The sequence below is a fragment of the Chrysemys picta genome, chromosome 23 (assembly GCF_011386835.1).
Source record: "Chrysemys picta bellii isolate R12L10 chromosome 23, ASM1138683v2, whole genome shotgun sequence".
Taxonomy (NCBI): domain Eukaryota; kingdom Metazoa; phylum Chordata; order Testudines; family Emydidae; genus Chrysemys; species Chrysemys picta.
This window is the reverse complement of record NC_088813.1, coordinates 12,144,874-12,164,377: the sequence shown is the minus strand read 5'-3', so window position 1 is coordinate 12,164,377 and position 19,504 is coordinate 12,144,874. Positions and strand designations below refer to the sequence as shown.

Genomic DNA, 19,504 nt, shown 5'->3' with positions numbered 1-19,504 from the left:
TGGAACTCCATTTAGTTCCCCGAAGTGCACACAGGTTAAGTTCGCTCTGCCATGATTTGAACCTGTGGTTGCAGAGAGTTTCCAACAGAGGCTTAGAGCACTCAGGCTGCCTCCTTAGCAGTTCAGAGCTGTAACTGTTGGGTGTAGAAGATAAGCAGCTAGCTTATGTAACAGAGGAAGGAAGGCCTTGCCTTGCTATGAAAATTAATGGTCATAATTCACTTACTACAGAGAATGAGGGATGAAACCTGAACTCATGTGAAAAATGTTTGCAACATACAGGGGAAATAACCAACTCCAGTTTGTAAAATTATTAACAGGTTCCCTGGCTCCATTGCCTCACACTGCAAGATGTGACAAAGTTCCTCCTCTACCTTGGTGGGTCCTGTGCTTATTGGCAGATTTGCTCGCCTCAGAGATCTTCACCTCTGGTGGAAACGACCATCCGGGTCAACTCCTCCTGTGTCTAATCAGGAGTTGGGAGGTTTGTGGGGAACCCGGGCCCACCCTCTACTCCGGGTTCCAGCCCAGGGCCCTGTGGATTGCAGCTGTCTACAGTGCATCCTGTAACAGCTGCATGACAGCTACAAGTCCCTGGGCTACTTCCCCATGACCTCCTCCAAACACTTTCTTTATCCTCACCACAGGACCTTCCTCCTGGTGTCTGATAACACTTGTACTCCTCAGTCCTCCAGCAGCACACCCTCTAGGGTTACCATACGTCCGGATTTCCCCGGACATGTCCGGCTTTTTGGTGCTCAAATCCCCGTCCGGGGGAAATTTCCAAAAAGCCGGACATGTCCAGGGAAATAGGGAGGCATAAGCCAGGGTCCGCACGGCCCCAGCACAATCCACTGGGTCTGCAGCGCAGCCCAGCCGCCCCGGCTACATTGTAGCGAGCTCGGACGGGGCGGGGGGAGGGTTCGGGCTTCCCTCGTGGGCGGGGACCCCCAGCGGGGACAATAGGCCGGGGAACGTGCTCGGCGGCGGCAGGAAGGAGGCTGTGGCCGGGGCTGCAGGGACCTGCGCCGCCCCAGTCACCGCTGAGCGTCTGAAGCCCCTGCCCAGCAGAGGCTGCTGGGTGAGCGGGGGAGCAGGGCAGGGCAGGCGCGGGGGTGCAGAGGCTGCAGGGCGAGGAGGAGCAGGGCAGGCAGGGGCATAAAGGCTGCAGGGACAGGGGGGTGCAGGGGTTGCAGGGCGAGTGGGGAGCAGGGGTCACAGAGGCTGCAGGGGCGGGGGGGTGCAGGGGCTGCAGGGCAAGTGGGGAGCAGGGAAGCACTTAGCAACCCCCAACCAAGATCAGAGCGGGAGGGAGGAGGGGGAATGCAGGGTGCTCAGAGGAGGGGGCAGAGTTGGGGCAGGGACTTTGGGGAAGGGCGTGGTTGGGGCGGGGCTGGGGGTGGGGAAGGGGCGGAGTTGGGGCAGGGCCAGGGCCCCCATGGAGTGTCCTCTTTTTTCAGTGTTGAAATATGGTAACCCTAACACCCTCTCACTCTCAGCTCCTTGCGCCTCTTGTTCCTAGTTCCTCACATGCGCACCACAAACTGAAGTGAGCTCCTTTTTAAACCCAGGTGCCCTGATTAGCCTGCCTTAATTGATTCTAGCAGCTTCTTGATTGGCTGCAGGTGTTCTAATCAGCCTGTCTGCTTTAATTGTTTCCAGAAAGTTCCTGATTGTTCTGGAACCTTTCCTGTTACCTTACCCAGGGAAAGGGGACCTACTTAACCTGGGGCTAATATATCTGCCTTCTATCACTCCCCCATAATTTTTTGGTCTCCAGGTCCTGTGGACCCCCCCTTAGGCTGGGGGGGAGATCCTTTAGTAGCCCGCCCACTTCCTGGATCCCAATAGGATCACTCTCCTGTAGCCATCTGGCCTGACCCTGTCATAAAGAAGTGGAAGAGAACACAATAGTAAAAAGCCACTGAATGATAGAACTGTGATAAAGAACTTGGATTGGATTGTACGTGAACAAATCCAATTAGGTTTTTTTTCCAAATAAATATTTACCTAGAAGCATCAATAGAAACACTTACAACAAGCCAGTGAATTGGCAGCTATTGCCTTCATTATGATGCTTCATCTCTTTATTAGTTGCCCTTATTCATTCCTCATTTAAGACAGAGATATTAAACATGGAAAAGACACACCTGTTATTCCTGCTATAAGCACAGGGGAGGAGGGGAGGTGTCAGGTATTCAGTGGATATAAAAAAATTTATTAAAGTTAATGTTTAAAATCAAATTTACACAAGTTAAGAGGGAATGTACTGTACATCTGGGGTCGGGCTTGGGTTATGGGGGATTGCAAGTATCCGTTACAAGGTTCACGAGGTACATACATATCACATAACCAGCATAGATCCAGATTGGGGTGTGGGAGTTTTTAAAGCGTCAGTGGATAAGTGGGCTCGGGTACACCACCCATGGAATGTATTAAGAGTCCAAGTCAGTATTGGTATTACAGTTGATCTTAGCCAAAAGCCAAAGAAAAAGAATGTAACTTGAACTAACCCTTGTTTTCCAGTGACATTGCAAACTGACTCTCCTGTCAATCAGCTTTGATTCAGAACCTCTGATAGATTCCGGCTGACGAGTGATAAGTGACCGACGAGCACACGATGAGACTCCAGGCCCAGCCTGTAGTCTCCATGCTCTAAACAAAATCTGCTTAAAAATACTATTACCATCTGGGAAATGACCATTCATGAGAGCCTCTCTGAACGAGATTTGTTTCTCACTGTGACTTCATCCGGATCTGAACTTTCCCAAAGTTTAGATCTGAGATTTTGGTGCAAAGAAACAGGTGTCAGCTACGAAATCTGGGTCCCACCCCAAACTGACCCAAATTTTATGGGGGCTGAATCTGGTTTTAAAATAGGCCAACTTTTAGGTGTCATCCATTTGACAACATCCAAGAAACAAAGAGCTAGGTATTATTAAAGTGCAAAGATAACATAGCTTTCCTAGAAGCAATGCAGTTAGTAAAGGCACCCATGCCCAGGAAAATGTAGGGCCAGATTCTAACACTCTTACGCATGTTGATTAGTACCTTACTCAGCAAGTAGTCGCATTTATTTCAATGAGGACGGTTGCCCAGTAGGGCACTCTTTAATGTGAGCAAAGGTTGGCAGAATCCGGCCCTTAGAGATCATTCAACGCTGTGCTAACACATCAGTGTGTTTTCATTCTGGCCATGCTCCCACTGTACCTTTAAGTCCAAGTCTCTGAACAACATAGTGAAAAGCATGTCAGTGTTCTGGATGGAGCTAGAGGCATGGGGTGCAATGGCGTTTAGTTCTAGGCAGCCTGGCTCCCTTGCTGCCGGTAGCACATCTGTTGTTTGAAAGTCTGGAGGCTTCTGTTCGTTTTCAGGATATGACAATGAATCTAATGACATCAACCGGCCTGTGCTGCATTCCCCGGGGAGGTCATCGCAGGTACAGACTGACTTTAGTAAGGGGGAGGATGATGATGGAGGAAGTCCATCCTCTGAGACAGAGTTTGTGTCAACTGTCAGCGAGGACAGCAATGGCAGCAACCCTGCCATCTGCCATCTGTAGTTTCCTCCTTCCTGCAGCAGAGACAGTGACTGCTGGGGCATGTACAGCTTAGCTTCCTCACAGTCTGTCTGGAGCATCAGCTGCTGCGCTGGCCCCATGGAGAACACCGATCCTGTCAAGTCAGTGTCACGGCTTTCCCATAATCCTCTCTCTACCAGCTTCGGCCTCTGCTCCTTGTAGTTCTCATCACAGTACCTTTCGCCTGGTGTCTTGGTTTTAAGTTTGCCACTGACAAACCTTTCAGGAGAAATATCCTGCAGCATCTGGTCTGGCTGAGAATTCCTCCTGTTGATGCATCTTGGGCTTTCGATGCACACTCCATATGTCAAGACCAGAGGTTTCTTGTTCAGCGTGCATGGTAGATTTTCCTGGGCTATTTGAGGAGCATACGCTGAAGGAAAGCAATCCGCTTGGCTGACTGGCTGAATGATGGGCTGAAACGCCAACTCATTGGCCTGTTGTTGATAGGAAGTTTTTTGCAAATGGAATAAAGACGTCTGCTGCAGCAGATTAATTGGCGTTAACTGCACATCTGGGGTGTACAGAGTAGTTTTGGATAAATCATTAATGGGGCTTATAATATGCTCCACTGTTAGCATGAGGGGCTGGAAGGCTGAAATCCCTCTGAAGTCCTGTCGTGATAGAAAGACAAACGTTAGTGAGTAGCAATGAAGCTGTGAGTTTTCAAAGTTTGTTTTATATTGCAAAATCCCTTTGGGAAACTGTGCATAGGAGCTTGCAATCCGCCATACGGGATCTGATCCACTGGCCCAGCCGATCTGAGATCCTGTGTCTTCCAGTGTTCCTTCAAAGGAAGGCAAACACTCCTCCTCATGCACCAGACCAATTGTGCAATCCTGCATATGAGGGAACAAACTCCTTGCCCTCTGCTGTATTTGGCTCACACCCTGCTGCATGGAAATGGATTGTCCTTAGCTTAGCACGCAGAGCTCCCAATACTGTTAATGGCCATTCAAGTGGAGGGATAAACATGTAGGCCAAGGTTTTCAGAAGTGACTAGTGACTTTGGATGCCTCTATTTTTGGGTGCCCAACTTGACGTACCTTAATGGGGGGCTGATTTTCAGAAATTGCTGAGCATCCATCTTCTAAAAATCAAGTCTCTCTAAGTTAGTGCCAGCAGGGCACCCAAGATTGGAGGCACCCAGAATCACTAGTCACTTTTGAAAACTTAGGCTGAAAAGAATAATAAATGTGTTGCTTTTGGGGTTCACAATTTTGAAACCTTCCAGCAGATCACCTCAAAGTCAGCCCTTCTCCAAGGAGAATAAACCCAGCTTCCTTAACCTTTCATAACAAAGAGTCTTCAGACCTGCCATCACCTGTGTTGCCCTACTCTGAAACTCGCCATAACAATCTTTCCTGAGTTAGAATGACCAGGCTGCATTGCCAAAGGAGCGTTACATGTGCCTCACACAATTACCTCTTCTGTACAGTTATCTGCCACAACTAGTCATGCTAGAATTCTATTTTTGATGGGATAAGTCTCGTGACTGGAATATTGGTATAGAGGGATGTATATTGTTCGGGAAGGGCAGGCAGGATAAAAAGGGAGGAGATACATCAAGATTATATGCACTCGTTCTGAGGTCCAGAAGGAGGTGAGAGACAGACCAGTTGAAAAGTCTCTGGGTAAAGACAAAAGGGGTAAAACAATAGGGGTGATGTCCTGGTAGCTGTCTACTCTAGACCATCAAATCAGAAAGAGGAGGTGGATGAGGCATTTCTAGGACAAATAACAGTAGTAGTGGGGGACTTTAACTGCCCAGACATCTGCTGGAAAAGTAATATAGCACAACACAACATTTCTAAAATGGTCTTGGACTGTACACGGGAGAACTTTTTGTTTTGGAAAATGGAGGAAATAACCAGAAGGACAGCCACGTTAGATTTGATTCTGACCAAGAGGGAGGAATTGGTAGAGCATCTGAAGGTGGAAGGCAACATGGGAGAAAGCAATCGTGAAATGATAGATTTCATGACTCTAAGGAGCAGAGAGAATGAGAGCAGCAGAACAAGGACAATGGACTTCAAAGCAAACTTCAAACAATATCTAAGGGAAAAAGGATTTCAGGACAGCTGGCAGTTTCTCAAGGAGACAATATTAAAGGCATAACTACAAGCTATCCTAATGAAAAGGAAAGACAGAAAGAATAGTAAGAGGCCAATATGGCTCCATCAGGAGCTCTTTAATGACCTGAAAACCAAAAAAGGAATCTTTTACAAAAAGTGAAAACATGGATGAATAGCTAAGGAGGAGTTACAAAAGAATAGCACAAGCGTGTAGGGACAAAATCAGAACGGCTAAGGCACAAAATAAGTTACAACCTAGCAAGGGACATAAATGGCAATAAGAAGAGGTTCTTTAAATACATTAGGCACAAGAAAAAAACGAAGGGAAATGTAGGTCTTCTGTTTAGTGGGGAAGGAGAGCTAATAACTGATGACATCAAGAAGGCTGAGGTGTTTAATGCCTATTTTGCTTCATGCTTTACTATAAAATTAATGGTGCCCAGATAACTCAACACAATTAATACTAACAAGGCAGAAAGAACACAAGCCAAATTAGGTAAAGAACCGGTTAAAGAATATTTAGATAAGTTGGATGTGTTCAAGTCAACAGGATCTAATGAAATTCATCCTCGAATTTTTAAGGAATAAGTTGAAACAATCTTAGAACAGCTAGCAATTATCTTTGAGAACTTCTGGAGGACGGGCGAGGTCCCAGAGGAATGGAGAAGGACAAACATAGTACCGCTCTTTAAAAAAGGGAACAAAGAGGATCGGGGGAATTATAGATCAGTCAGCCTAACTTCAATACCCAGAAGGATACTGGAACAAATTATCAATCAATCAATTTGTAAGCACTGGAGGATAATAGTGTTATAAGGAATAGCCAGCATGGATTTGTTAAGAACAAATCATGCCAAACCAGTCTAATTTCCTTTGTTGACAGGGTTACTGGCCTAGTGGATGGGGGAAAGCAGTAGATGTGATATATCTTGATTTTAGTGAGGCTTTTGACACAGTCCCACATGACAGTCTCATAAGCAAATTAGGGAAATGCAGTCTAGATGAAATTGCTATGCAGTAGGTGCACAACTAGTTGGAAGATGATACTCAAAGGAGTCATCAATGGTGTACTGTCAAACTGGGACAGCGGAGAGGGTCATTCCGTGTCCATTACTGTTAAAATATTTTCATTAATAACTTGGATAATGGAGTGCAGAATACCACATTGAGGAAGGAAAAATCAAATGCACAATTACAAAATGGGGAACGCCTAGGTAGTGGTTCTGCTGAGAAGGATCTGGGGGTTCGAGGGGATCACAAATTCAATGAGACTCAACAATGTGATGCAGTTGCAAAATGGACTAATATTCTGGGGCGTATTAACAGGAATGTTATATGTAAGACACTGAAGGTAACTGTCCCATTCTACTCAGCACTGGTGAGGCCTCAGCTGGAGTACTGTACCCTGTTTTGAGCGCCACACTTTAGGAAAGATGTGGACAAACTGGAGAGAGTCCAGAGAAGAGCAGCAAAAATAATAAAAGGTTTAGAAAACCTGACCTATCAGGAAAGGTTAAAAAAACCTGGGCATATTTAGTCTTGAGAAAAGAAGATAGAAGGGGGACCCGATAACAGTCTTAAAACATGTTAAGGGCTGTTATAGAGAGCACAGTGATCAACTGTTCTCCTGAGCCACTGAAGGCAAGACAGGAAGTAATGGGCTTAAATCTGCAGCAAAGGAGATTTAGGTCAGATATTAGGAAAAACTTTCTAACTCTAAGGGTAGTTAAGCTCTGGACTAGGCTTCCAAGTGAGTTTGTGGAATCCTCATCATTGAAGGGTTTTAAGAACAGGTTAGACCAGGGGTAGGCAACCTGCGGCACGCGAGCTGATTTTCAGTGGCACTCACACTGCCCGGGTCCTGGCCACCGGTCTGGGGGGCTCTGCATTTTAATTTAATTTTAAATTAAGCTTCTTAAACATTTTAAAAACCTTATTTATTTTACATACAAAAATAGTTTTGTTATATATTATAGACTTCTAGAAAGAGACCTTCTAAAATCATTAAAATGTATTACTGGCACGTGAAACCTTAAATTAGAGTGAATAAAAGAAGACTTGGCACAGCACTTCTGAAAGGTTGCCGACCCCTGGGTTAGACAAACACCTGCCAGGGATGGTCTAGGTTTACTTGGTCCTGCCTCAAGCACTGGGAGGTTGGACTTGACTTCTCAAGGTCTCTTCCAGCCCTACATTGCTATAATTCTATGATCCTATTCAGATGGATTCACATTCTCCCCATTAAACATTTCCTGTAAAGACTTAAGGACACTTACCAAAGACTTCGGCCGTGCTGTGCGTTGCTTGATGTATTTATAGATCACATAACATACCACAGCAAACAGCGATCCTGTAGCAAATGTAATTCCCCCAACACAGTATAGGAGCCAGGTGGTGTCTGTTCAGTGGGGGGAAAAATGCAATTTAGCCTCACAGAATAGGGTTGGAAATAATGTACTGGATCATCTAATCCATCCTCCAGCATTCAGTTCTTAGGGCTTAACTGTGCCATTAAGCACATCTGTTTTCCACCACGCTCCTTATTGCTGTTTGAGATCATCACTTTTTTCCCCATTCCTAATGGACTGGTGAGAATAAATTGATCCCACTCCTTCTTATAACTCTGAGTGTAATCGCAAAGTGTCTCTCCTAGGCAGCTCTCCCCATGGTTTGCTGTGTCTGATTACACAAAGGCCTTGGGGTAGTGGAAACTTAAAACAGAGGAATAACATGCTGCTGGACTGTGCTCCCTGATGTAGTGGTTCTCAAGCCTTTTCATGGAATGGACCCATCTCTTATTAGAGTGTCACATGGACACCTCCCCTCCCATGGGCGGCAGGTATCGAAGGCCAGGGGAGGCTAAGCCTCCCCTAACCCAGGCCGTGGTCCCACCCATGCTCTGCCCCAAGACCCTGCCCTCGCTCGTCGCTCCCCCTGTCCCCCAAAGCCAGCGGGCCCTCAGCTCCAGTTAATGGCCTGGAGCTTGGGGCTTGGTCTGGCGGCCAGGGGCTGGGGCAGCCAGGGGTGGCTTGGGCCAGCCAGCAGCCCTGGGCAGCTTGTGGGTCAGACCAGACAGCACAGCTGGGGCGGGCTGGCCAGGGCTCCTCTGGCCGTGGGGATGGGGGTAGGGAGAAGGGGGAGGAGTGCTCGGAGCTTCAGTGAGTGGAGGGGTGGGGCCTTGGGTGGAAGGGGCAGTGCCAGTGCTAGCTTCCCTGAAGGGGGGCAGGGTTCACCCACCGCCCATGTCCCCTCCACATTTCCAACTACACGGGCCTCTAATTCAGACGTGCAGATTTAGCAGGCTCACCTGGTAACGTACTAACGCAAAATACACGAGGCTGGCTTCGTTTTTCTAAGTGCTTGAGATATATTGTGACATTATATTCAGTGTCTGGGTTCAAGTTGGAAACTTCAAATTCTTTGTTGTTCTCATTCTTTTCCCACTGTTAAAACAAAACAAAGAACCCAAAAGCAGAGATTTGTATTTTAAAGAGGTTAAATTATGTAATTACTTCAACTCCAATTGAAAAAAATCAACAAAACACTTGTATTCACTAATAAAATCCTCACCTGACTCTTACTAATAACCCCCAAGATTAGCAAAATATCTGATTAGTTTTCCACCATTGGTTGTTTGCTTTTTGTATTTCACTTCCCTGAGACAATGAAGATAGTACAGCTGGTTGGATAATTTTTTACTGCAACATATTTCCATCACAAAATGATATTTTGACAAAATTGAATTTTTCCACAAAATCACATCGATGTTGCTGAAATTTTATTTAGGAAAACATTGAGGAAAAACTTTCAAAAGTGTCAAAAGAGCCAGTTTTGACATTTGCAGAACAAAGAGTTTTGATTTTTCATTTTTAAACAACTTCTCATTTTGAAATGTACATATAGAAAGAGAGCTAAAATTGAAACAAAACGTTTCAGCTGACCCGAAATGAATGTTTCATAAACATTTTTGAAATTGTGAGGTTTTTGTCCCCATTTAGAATGAAAAAAAGTTTCAAAATCTTGAAATTTTTCATGGGACAGATTGAAAATCCGTTTTCCAACCAACCCTTCCAGATAGGTCATGTTAGCATTTGAGTCTGGTCAGTTTCTAGTCAGTTGTAGGATTGAGCTTTTCTGAATATCAAAGATACTGAAAATTGTCTTGTTCTTCAGAAATCCCATCTAGCATGAATTCACTTTTATGCCTGCCCCGCCCCCGCATTTTATTCAGACAAACAAGGCTGGGTTTTACGAAAGACAACGGTTAGTGCGTCTGTGGAGGTGTGTTACCTCTTGGTGTGTCTTTTGGCTGAATAGTGTCACGTGGTAATCGATGGTAGCAAATCTGCTGTAGATGTCTTCCACAGTGAGCTGGGAGCCATCCTCATCTCTCAGAGGGGTGTAGGGGGGTTGGATGAAAAACTTTATGGATCTAACGCTAGGAACGTATTTCACCTCCGGCTTTCCAATAGTAGCTAAGAAGATGGAGAGTGGGCAATGTCATTTAACTAGACGAAAGATGATAAATTACTAGAACATCTGTTTAGCGAATATAATTATTGATTCTGACATTGTACAGTGCCCTTCAGCCCAATATGCCCGACAGCCTAGAGTTATTAAACTTTTATGGAGCTTTATAAAATGTGGCATCAATCATTCCTTATCGCAGGCTGTGAAAGAGTCACTATGAACGATGAATTCTCAAATAAACTGAAGGGCAAGTGTCAAAAGAAATCGAACAAGATTACAGGTGGAGGCAAAGCGTTTGATCAGCTGTGAGTTAAAAGCGACTGCCTGTAGTGTGTCAGGGTCACATAGCCTTAAAAATCAAACTGTAGAGAATGGCTGTGGGGTACAATAGTCCCACCTTGAGATGCACCCCAAAGAAAGGTGAATTTCTAATAGTTAGGGATACTACATGGCACTTTTATAGCACGTTTCATGCAAGGATGTCAAAGTGCTTTGGAAACACTGAGGCCTAAACCTAAAACCTAGGTCGACCTAGCTACGTCACTCAGGGATGTGAAAAATTCACACCCCTAAGAGATATAGTTAAACCAACCTAAGCCCCGGTATAGACACACCTAGGTTGACGGAAGCACCACTGTGGAATTTAGATATAGATATACCCTAAGTCTCACAATGTCCCTGTGAAGTAGGCATGGTAAATATTACCCCCATTTTACAGAGAGGGTAAAATGAGGCAGAAAGAGGCTAAGGGACTTGCCCAAGGCCACACTGTCAATCAGTGGCAGAGATGATTTGGAGGTGGGATTATGTTAATTATCCATAAGGCTGGCAGATTATCCTAACCTTCTACAGCTCCAATCTCACAGCTTCTATGACTAGGTCTGTGGCTGCTCACAGGCTCCCATCATACCCCTTTTAGTGTCCCGCTGGGTCTCGCTATCCCTTAATAGAGCCCACAAGTGCGCTAAGCTGGGCAGTTGCTCCGTCAGAGATATCTGGCTTTCCAGGGGAGGTCAGGAGCTCTTCTCCACCTCCAACCCACTCTGGACACAAATGTCAGCAGGATCCCAAAGCTCCCTAGTCAAACTCCTTCCTGTCCGGCATCACAGTCTCTTTCAGAGGGGGAAACACCCACAAGCCCCTTTCCATAGTGGGCTTTGTCCTGCAACACTGAAGCCAATGGACATGTCACAATAAACTTCAATGAGAACAGGACTGAGCCTAAAGTAATCAGGTGTGGTGTTAACAAACTCCAGCCATATCCCTTACTGTCTTCTCTGGGGTAGAATCTTTGTGAGCAGACCCAGTCGGAGGAGCAGCAGTTCTGGACTATGGCCCTCACTCGAGCATAGTAGCGCTCTCTGAAGTTTTCCGTCTCGTTTGTGAGGTTACAGAAGGGCTGCGTGATATTCTGGCACTCGCTCTTCTGAAGCCAGTCTTCATCCCCGTACCTAAGAGAAGACAAAGTGACTGCTCTCACTCCACCCTATCGAATTGCTAGACTATATTTTACACAATCATAGACACACATGCATGCACGCTCCCTAAATATTTGAGAACTGCAGTATCAAAGTAATGACTAACACCAATGCCACTATTTTCTGCTCCTTGCGTGCTTTTCGGAGCAGGATCTCAGAGCATTTTACAAATATGACTGAATTAAGCCTCAGAATGCTCTTTTGAAGTGTCATTTCACACCCCCATTTTGCAGATAGGGAAACTGAGGCACAGAGCAGGGAAGTGACTTACCCAAAATGAACAGTCAATCCTGTAATAGAACGCAGGTCTTATAGCTCCCAGACCCAAAGTGGTTTCTAGCCCTCTATAAATGACTCAGTATACAGATTTGGGACATACAATTACTGGGTCGTTTAAAGATTCTTTTCTTTCAGCCATTGATGAGAATTTCTTCAGTGAGCGGGTAACATTTTGTCCTATCTCTTTATGAAAAAGGGGCTTGTTTACATGAACAACAGAATCAGCGTCAAAAAGGGACCAGGAAGTACACACAACTCATATTCACTGCAGCTGGCAAAGACCTTGAACAGATTAAAGGTGACTTTTGCAGAATTGGGTGCCTAACGTTAGATACTTCTAGGCCTGATTTCTAGAAGGGCTGAGCACCTACCTACCCAGCTGCCAGGCAATGAGTACCTCTGGGAACCCAACTACTTTATGTATTTAGGTTCCTAGATATGGATTTAGGCGCGTGTCGACACCCAACATGGAACATGTTGACCCTGGTTACTAGAGGAAACTCCGCTTCAGTTCTGAGTTGTGGATCATAAGGTAGGTATGTAAGGAGCACACGCCCTCTCTGCCTTTTCTGGAAGGGGTTCAGGAATCCACTGCTGTGTTTACCGGCTGGGGTAACCAGGACCCTAGAGGAGAATTTTCGTACACATGGCGCCTTCCATGCAGCAGCCAGTCTCACGGTGTGTGTGCATCCTGCTCAGGACCCCAGCTGATCTGGGATCCACATGGCCCATAGGCAGCAGCTGTGCCAGCTCCAGCTGATGGTAATCCAGGCAGCAGAGCCAGCTACTGGGAACGGGCTGTTCTGATCTCTGCTGGAAGAGGCTCCTTGCATAGATTGTGTCTCCTCCTCTCAGGGGAACTGGAAGGAGAAGCTGATCCCAGATGCCAGTGCTTAATTTGTAATGAAAGAGGTGCTGAGGCTCAAGCAATTTTTTTACTTTCATAACTGATGCGGCAAGATCAGAGGTGCCAGGGCTATGAACTGCCCAGGCTAGATGTGCCGGGGCTCAGCCCTGCCAAGCACAAATTAAGCACTGCCAGAAGTTCCCTGTAGCTTGGCAGCTAAAGCAGCTACCCAACGGAGCACAGGGGTTGGGGTCAGTCTTCGCCAAAGGCCCCTCGTGGCTTGTCCTGCAGCCACTGGCTTGGCAGGCAGACTCGGGGTGTAGCCCTCGCAAAGCAGCTGCAGAGTTTTGAGCCCAGGAGTTACTTTGTGCGTATGGGTGGTGACAATAGACAAAGGAACTGAGCATGACAGGGCATTCCAGCCCAGCCCAGCGGCACTTAGGAGGTTGTTTGTGGAGCAGCATCAGGGGCCTCCCATGCATCCCACCAGGAAGGATCCCCAACTTTTCATTTGCTCATAGAATATCAGGGTTGGAAGGGACCTCAGGAGGTCATCTAGTCCAATCCCCTGCTCAAAGCAGGACCAATCCCCAGACAGATTTTTGCCCCAAATTCTTAAATGGGCCCCCTCAAGGATTGAACTCACAACCGTGGGTTTAGGAGGCCAATGCTCAAACCACTGAGCTATCCCTCCCCCAAACTCTCAAAGCAGGGTTTTCCTACCAGCAAGGGGAGGCTGCCCAGTGCCCTCCCAATGAAAGCCCATCATGTCTCACATTCCCTCCCCAGCATCATGCAAACAGGCAGCTATGCCCTCTCCTTATGGCTTTTTCATTAATTAGTATAATTAACACACATCTGGGAGCTGAATGGTTAATGAGCTGGCTGCACTCTTTCATCTGCTCCTCCTGGCACCTGCCTGATTATGTCCATGTCTTGCTTGGAGAAAGTGTTGCCTGTTGGTGAAAACATGGGGAGGGGGTGGGCTGAGAATCCGGATGCCTGGGTTCCATCCCCAGCTCTGCCACTGAATCATTGTGTGTAAATTCACTGTTAAGTTTGCCAGCTGAGAATCCGTCCAAAGCCCAATGAAATGAATGGAAAGACTCCCTCTGAATTCAGTGATCAAGCCCTGGATGACCAGGACCCTACAGTAGACTTGTTCAAGGGACGGGGGCTCCCAGTTAGTGGCTGGATTCACCCTGGGCCTGATACTGCAGCCTTTATGATAAGCAGCATTTACCCAGCTCTACTCGCACTGCAGCTCACATGAGTAAGTGCAGCTCAGGAAAAGAACCGGATTGCATAATTGGGTCCTGCATGTGTCTCGTGCACCACCACAGATGCAGCCCGGGACCTCATGGCCTGTAGGACCAGATGATCCACAAAGGAGCCTCTTTGTTTGGACCGCACTTTCCCTTGGGGCTGTTAGCTAACTATGCTAATCCAACGTGATCACTGTCGCTGACCCACAGCAGGCTTGGACAGGGATGGCCGGGCTGGGGTTAGAGAGCGGCAGAACCATGAGCTTTCCGAGAAGAAGACCCTCCAGCTGGGCCAGAGTGCGGTGGGATTGCAAGAAAATTCTAATGGCCAATTATCTGAAGTCCCCCTGGGCGCAGCCTGGGAAATGTTATGTGGCCTGTTTCTAAACCAACTCTCAAACACCCATGACTGCATCAAGAAATAACCCTGATCTCTCCCCCACCACAGAGAGGAGGCTGGGCTCTGCAGGGCAGAAAACATGTGCTGCTTGAACTGGCTGGAAAATGAACCAACAATAATAATCATGGAACTGAGTTTGTTTTTTATTTTATTTTGTTTTTGCCAAAAGTTTTCCACCCATTCCTAGTTCTGGACCAATCATTTGAAGCTCTTCTATAGTCTTGCACATCTGTTTAGCTCAAATCACTTTACCAAAGTACAAGCAGTATTAGTAGCTGTATTTCACAGATGGGGAAATTGAGGCACAGAACAGCCTAAGATCCCACAGTAGGTCAGTAGCAGAGCAGGGATTAGAACCCCAACCGCCAGCCCAGGGTCCTTATCTACTTGGCCAGAGAGCTTTCAGCTGCCATTTATTCCTTCTTAACTGACAATCACTCTCCAGCTGAGATTAACTCCGAGACCCTGGAGCTCAGTTCCAAGCAGAGTCATTTCCATGGCAGTCAAAGAAGCAGCCACTGGCAGCTAAGCCTGTTTTCTTGCTCCAGCCCTTTCTCCCTGAAATCCAGGAACTCAACACCCATTCAAGCAGGGCCCCAAGGAGAAGGCGAAGCCCACATACCGTTTGTACTGGACTTCATACACTGTGCCCGGGGGAGTATCTGCTTCGCTTTCCCACTTGAAGATGTTCTCAAAGTTTGTAGAAGAAAAGGCTGCATGTTTCAGAAGCGGTGACCCCTCTGCGATCGAACAGCCTAGAGGAACGAGGGAGCTAGCATTGAAAGGCACCTTCCAAGTCATAACACCAGGGTTTCCAGCTTTGCCACAACACTCAGCCAGCTGCGGGGGTGCTAGTTATCCCTATGGTAGTGATCAAGGACTACGGACTATGCCCATTACAGTCAGCTGGAGATGGGCTGAGGACCTGGTGTTTGGATGTGGACTGAGCTTAGGCTGGGGCTGGGGTTGAGGCCAGTTGCTGGAGACAGCCTGCAATTCTGCAGCAGTGCACTTAGCACAACAAGCCACATACGACGGGTCAGATCCTGAGCTGGACCCCCCCAAGCATTCAGCACAGCTCATGGGGAGTAGCAAGGGGCAACAGTGCCTTTATGCCATCTCTGCATTCCTGTAGACCTCGAGCTGTCCAGGCCTCTGGCTGGTTCCCTGAAGGCTGCTCTGATTTACACCATTAGCTCTAAGGGTCATTCAGGCAGTCCCGAATCAGCCAGATATAAAGGGGTGCTGGCCGTGCTCCCTTTCCCTGGGCCATGCCCACCCTGGCCATGGGGAGGGTGGGTGGAGACTAAGCTCTTGGGGCGAGGACCATCTTTCTGCCGCATGTCTGTGCAGTGCCTAGCACAATGAGGCCCTGTTTCTTGGTTGGGGGGCCCCTAGATGCTACTGCAATATATATAATAAGTGCCACTCTAGTGGCTTGACACCACCTGAGGATTCCCCTGATCTGGGTACCAAAGGCAGCTTGCCTATAACAATCCATGCCTCCATGCCTCTTCCCTGGGCAGTGAGGAGCGTTACGCTAACATTTAGGGTGGCACTTCCTGGCTGACCTTGCTGAACCCTGCATGAGTGAGGGCAAAGAACCTCTCCTGCCGAGAGAAGTCAGCCGGCTAGTTGGGTTGGATTCAGGATGATTGTACACAGAGCAATACTCAGAGGAATTGCTGAAGGGCCTGGTAGTGGACTCTGGCCTGGGAGCGTCAGGGTAAAGACAACTCCCCAGCTACGTGCCATCTGGCTTCACCAGGCTCGGCCCAGGAGCCTGGCTCTGGGGAGCAGGGAAATCACTTGATCTTTCTCTACGTGCTCCAAAGAGCTAGCTCTGCCCCAGCAAGAAGCTGATGTGAGCCACGGACCAGGGCTCAGGCTTTGGGCTCCCTTCAGAGCACTTACTCACGTAAATACACAAGCCAAGGCTTTCCCACGACTTATTTGTGCTACCTGCTGGTTTGGAATGCAGCCGAGGGAACTGATCCAGGCTCTTATATTTAGCATCTAACCCTCAAAGAGGCCGTGTTTACACAGCATGTCCCAGCTGTCCCTCTGGAGCCAGTGACCTACATTTTCAGAAGTCACTAGGTGGAGCCGAAGCGACAAGGAAACGTATTGGCACCATGCGATAAGTAAACAGGGGCTGGCCAGATTCTGCCCTGACGGACGCCCCCATTCTGAGTGCGAGCTGCCATGCCTACCTCTGTCTGTGCAGGGCCCAGCACAGCTTCCCTCTGGGCACAAGGGCAGTGCACACGGATAGTAACGTAGGCGCTGGTGGGGGCGGAAAGAGGGCAGGACGTGGCCCTAAGTATGCCCCAGGGTGAAAGGCCCTCTGTGGGCTCCTGGAGCCAGGTCTGAGGACTGACCCTGCGGCCCCTGTGCTCACATAGCTAGCCTCGGAAAGATGCTGCCCCTGGCGCTGCTCAGCATAAAAGGGTTGCTGCTGCTTTTTCTCTTGCCCTACTGTCCCAGAGCGCCCCCTGGGGGTCAGCCCGTGACTCTGAGTCTTCCTCTGCCCACGAGGGAGTTGGGGCAAATGCTGTTTGCGTGCTACCTCCACACACCCCAAGCCCAATGGCTCTCCACAGAAGTCCCTTTTCCTCAGATGTGTCCTGGAAGGGGCCCTGCAGGGCATGGGGGAGCAGGAGAGAGAGGGGGCAGGGGCCTGGCCGTGGTCCGTGGCACCGGAGAGCCTGCTGGATTCCCGCACAGACACCGGAGCGAGTTAACCCAGCTGGGAGCAGCCATAGGTCCCACTGTCCTCTCCATGGCTGATACTTAGCATTCCCAGGGGGACCCAGCCACTGGCAGGAGGGGGCCCAACAGAACACGGGGGAGAAAGGGGCTTTCCATGTGGATGGCTCCATCTGCCACGGATTCGGGGGTGCACTTCAAACAGATCTCGGGGATCCATGGTGCGGAGAGACCTGAACCCCTCTTCACGCTGCCCCTGTCCCGCACCCCTGTCCTGAGGATCCTGCTGCTGAAGGGGGTGACACGGCCCCTTAGGCATTAAGCTCAGCTCTTCACCTGGTGTATTTGCTGACGGTAACTGGCCTCAGCTCTGGGGCTGCCTCCTGCAGAAACCCAGCCAATGATCTGACCCTTATGATCCCTCTACCTCCCTTCCCCTGCCAGTTTCCTATTGCACCTTCCTCCAGCCCCACGGTCTGCTAATTCCGAGAGGGCCTGATCCAAAGCCCAGTGAAGTCAATGGGAGCCTTTCAGTGATTTTGACAGGCTTTGGATTGGGCCTAGGGCAAGCCCCTAGTCCTTCCCTTGCTAGTCTGTACAGCACCGTGCACTCCACAGCGCTACAAAACCAACTAAGATTAGAGCAATGCCGGCAGAGAGCTTAAAAACTAACCTGAGCAGAAGCGAACTCTCTAGGTCAGTGGTTTTCAACCAGGGGTCCGGGGCCCCGTGGGGAGCTGCGAGCATGTTTCAGAGGGGCCGCCAAGCAGGGCCAGTGGGACCCAGGGCAGAAAGCTGAAGCCCCATCGCCTGGGACTGAAGCCCGGGACCCTGAATCCCACCACCTGGGGTTGAAGCTGATGCCTGAGCAATGTGACTTGGCGTGGGGCCCCTGGCAATTGCCATGCTTGCTACCCCCTAACCCCAGCCCTGGCTTTTATATGCAGAAAACCAGTTCTTGTGGCACATGTGGGCCATGGAGTTTTTATAGCACATTGGTGGGGGCCTCAGAAAGAAAAAGGTTGAGAACCCCTGCTCTAGGTCTCATTTCAGAGAGCCACAAAACAGCTACCCCCTGCTGGGGGAACCAGCCCCTGCACCAGTAAAACCATTGAAGGCCGTGGTTCTCCCAGTAGAAAGGAAATGAAAGCCGGTACTTACCCACCAGGGAACAGACAGCCCAAAATATCAGAGGCTCCTTCATGAATGACTCTGTGAGCTGGGATGTGAAGATGGGGATGTTTCCCAAGCCCAGGTGAGTCACCTCTGAACAGAAGTAATTTCCTGTCTTCGGGAATGTAAGCGACACCGGCCAGGAACAGACTGCGGAGCTACCACCCTGCCTTCATTCCTGTCGGAGCTCATGAAGCCGTGCGTGCGCAAGAGGGAATGGGAGTCCACGCACTGTGTCGTACAAAGGTGCACAAGGAGTGAAAAGTTCCCCGCTTTCTGAACTGGAGCCAAGTGCCTGTTTTCTGATAAGGAACTGCCTGCCTGAAAGCCCTTGCTGGGACTTACCATCCTGGGGCTGGCTTTTCTGGTCTGGTGGCTTTACCTCTGTTCCTTTAAAAGGCAAAACTGGTGTCGGTGCATGTTTGTGGTTACGTAACCTCTGCAAACAAGGCAGCTAGTTTCATTGGAAACACCTTGTGGCTGCTTCCTTCACTCCAAAAACAGCCACCTCACTTGTTAGTGAGCTCTATGCCTGTTGCAGTTAATATGCATTAGAATCGACTGGCTTATGTGCAGCACTGCCCTCTATGGAACGGAATCTGAATTGATCAATCGTGTGTCATAGTCCCTACATCATTAGCTAGCTATGGAGATTTTCCTGTAGCTCAAGCAGTAAGGGCCTGGGCTTTTGGAGCCAGAGGAGCCAAGCTGTATCCCCTATTACAGCTGTTAAGTTCCAAGTGATCACTACAGCCAGCCCATGAACAACCATCCTACTGTAGATGTGGCTGCATAACGTTCCCCCCAAAAATCATGGGTTTAGCCCCTCAAAAAAATCATGAGATTTAATCTATATTCAGGGCTCTTGTTCTTTGAGCCTTTTAATATATGGAGATATACCTATCTCATAGAATTGGAAGGGACCTTGAAAGGTCATTGAGTCCAGCCCCCTGCCTTCACTAGCAGGACCAAGTACTGATTTTGCCCCAGATCCCTAAATGCAGGGGCGGCTCCAGGCATCAGCGCAGCAAGCGCCTGCCTGGGGTGGCAAGCCGTGGGGGGTGGCCTGCTGGTCACTCTGAGGGTGGCAGTCAGGCTGCCTTCGGCGGCATGCCTGCGGGAGGTCCCCCGGTCCCGAGAGGCGCCCCTGCTCTTACACACCCCAAATACTCTGTCTAGCACCTCCCAAATACCATCTCCCAGGACTCACACACACCCCTCCAGCACC

General features: G+C 48.6%; 1 protein-coding gene across 1 annotated transcript; it reads right to left on the bottom strand.

Moving 5' to 3' along the window:
- Positions 1–2,197: 2,197 nt before the first annotated feature.
- IL22RA1 (interleukin 22 receptor subunit alpha 1) lies at positions 2,198–18,677 on the bottom strand. Its single transcript, XM_008177988.4, has 7 exons — positions 18,265–18,677; positions 15,017–15,149; positions 11,395–11,576; positions 9,946–10,130; positions 8,963–9,098; positions 7,932–8,053; positions 2,198–4,194 (listed from the first exon to the last, which is right to left on the bottom strand). The coding sequence occupies exons 1-7, from the start codon at positions 18,305–18,307 to the stop codon at positions 3,166–3,168; spliced, it is 1,830 nt and encodes a 609-aa protein (XP_008176210.3). The 5' UTR covers positions 18,308–18,677; the 3' UTR covers positions 2,198–3,165.
- Between the last annotated feature and the right edge of the window lie 827 nt (positions 18,678–19,504).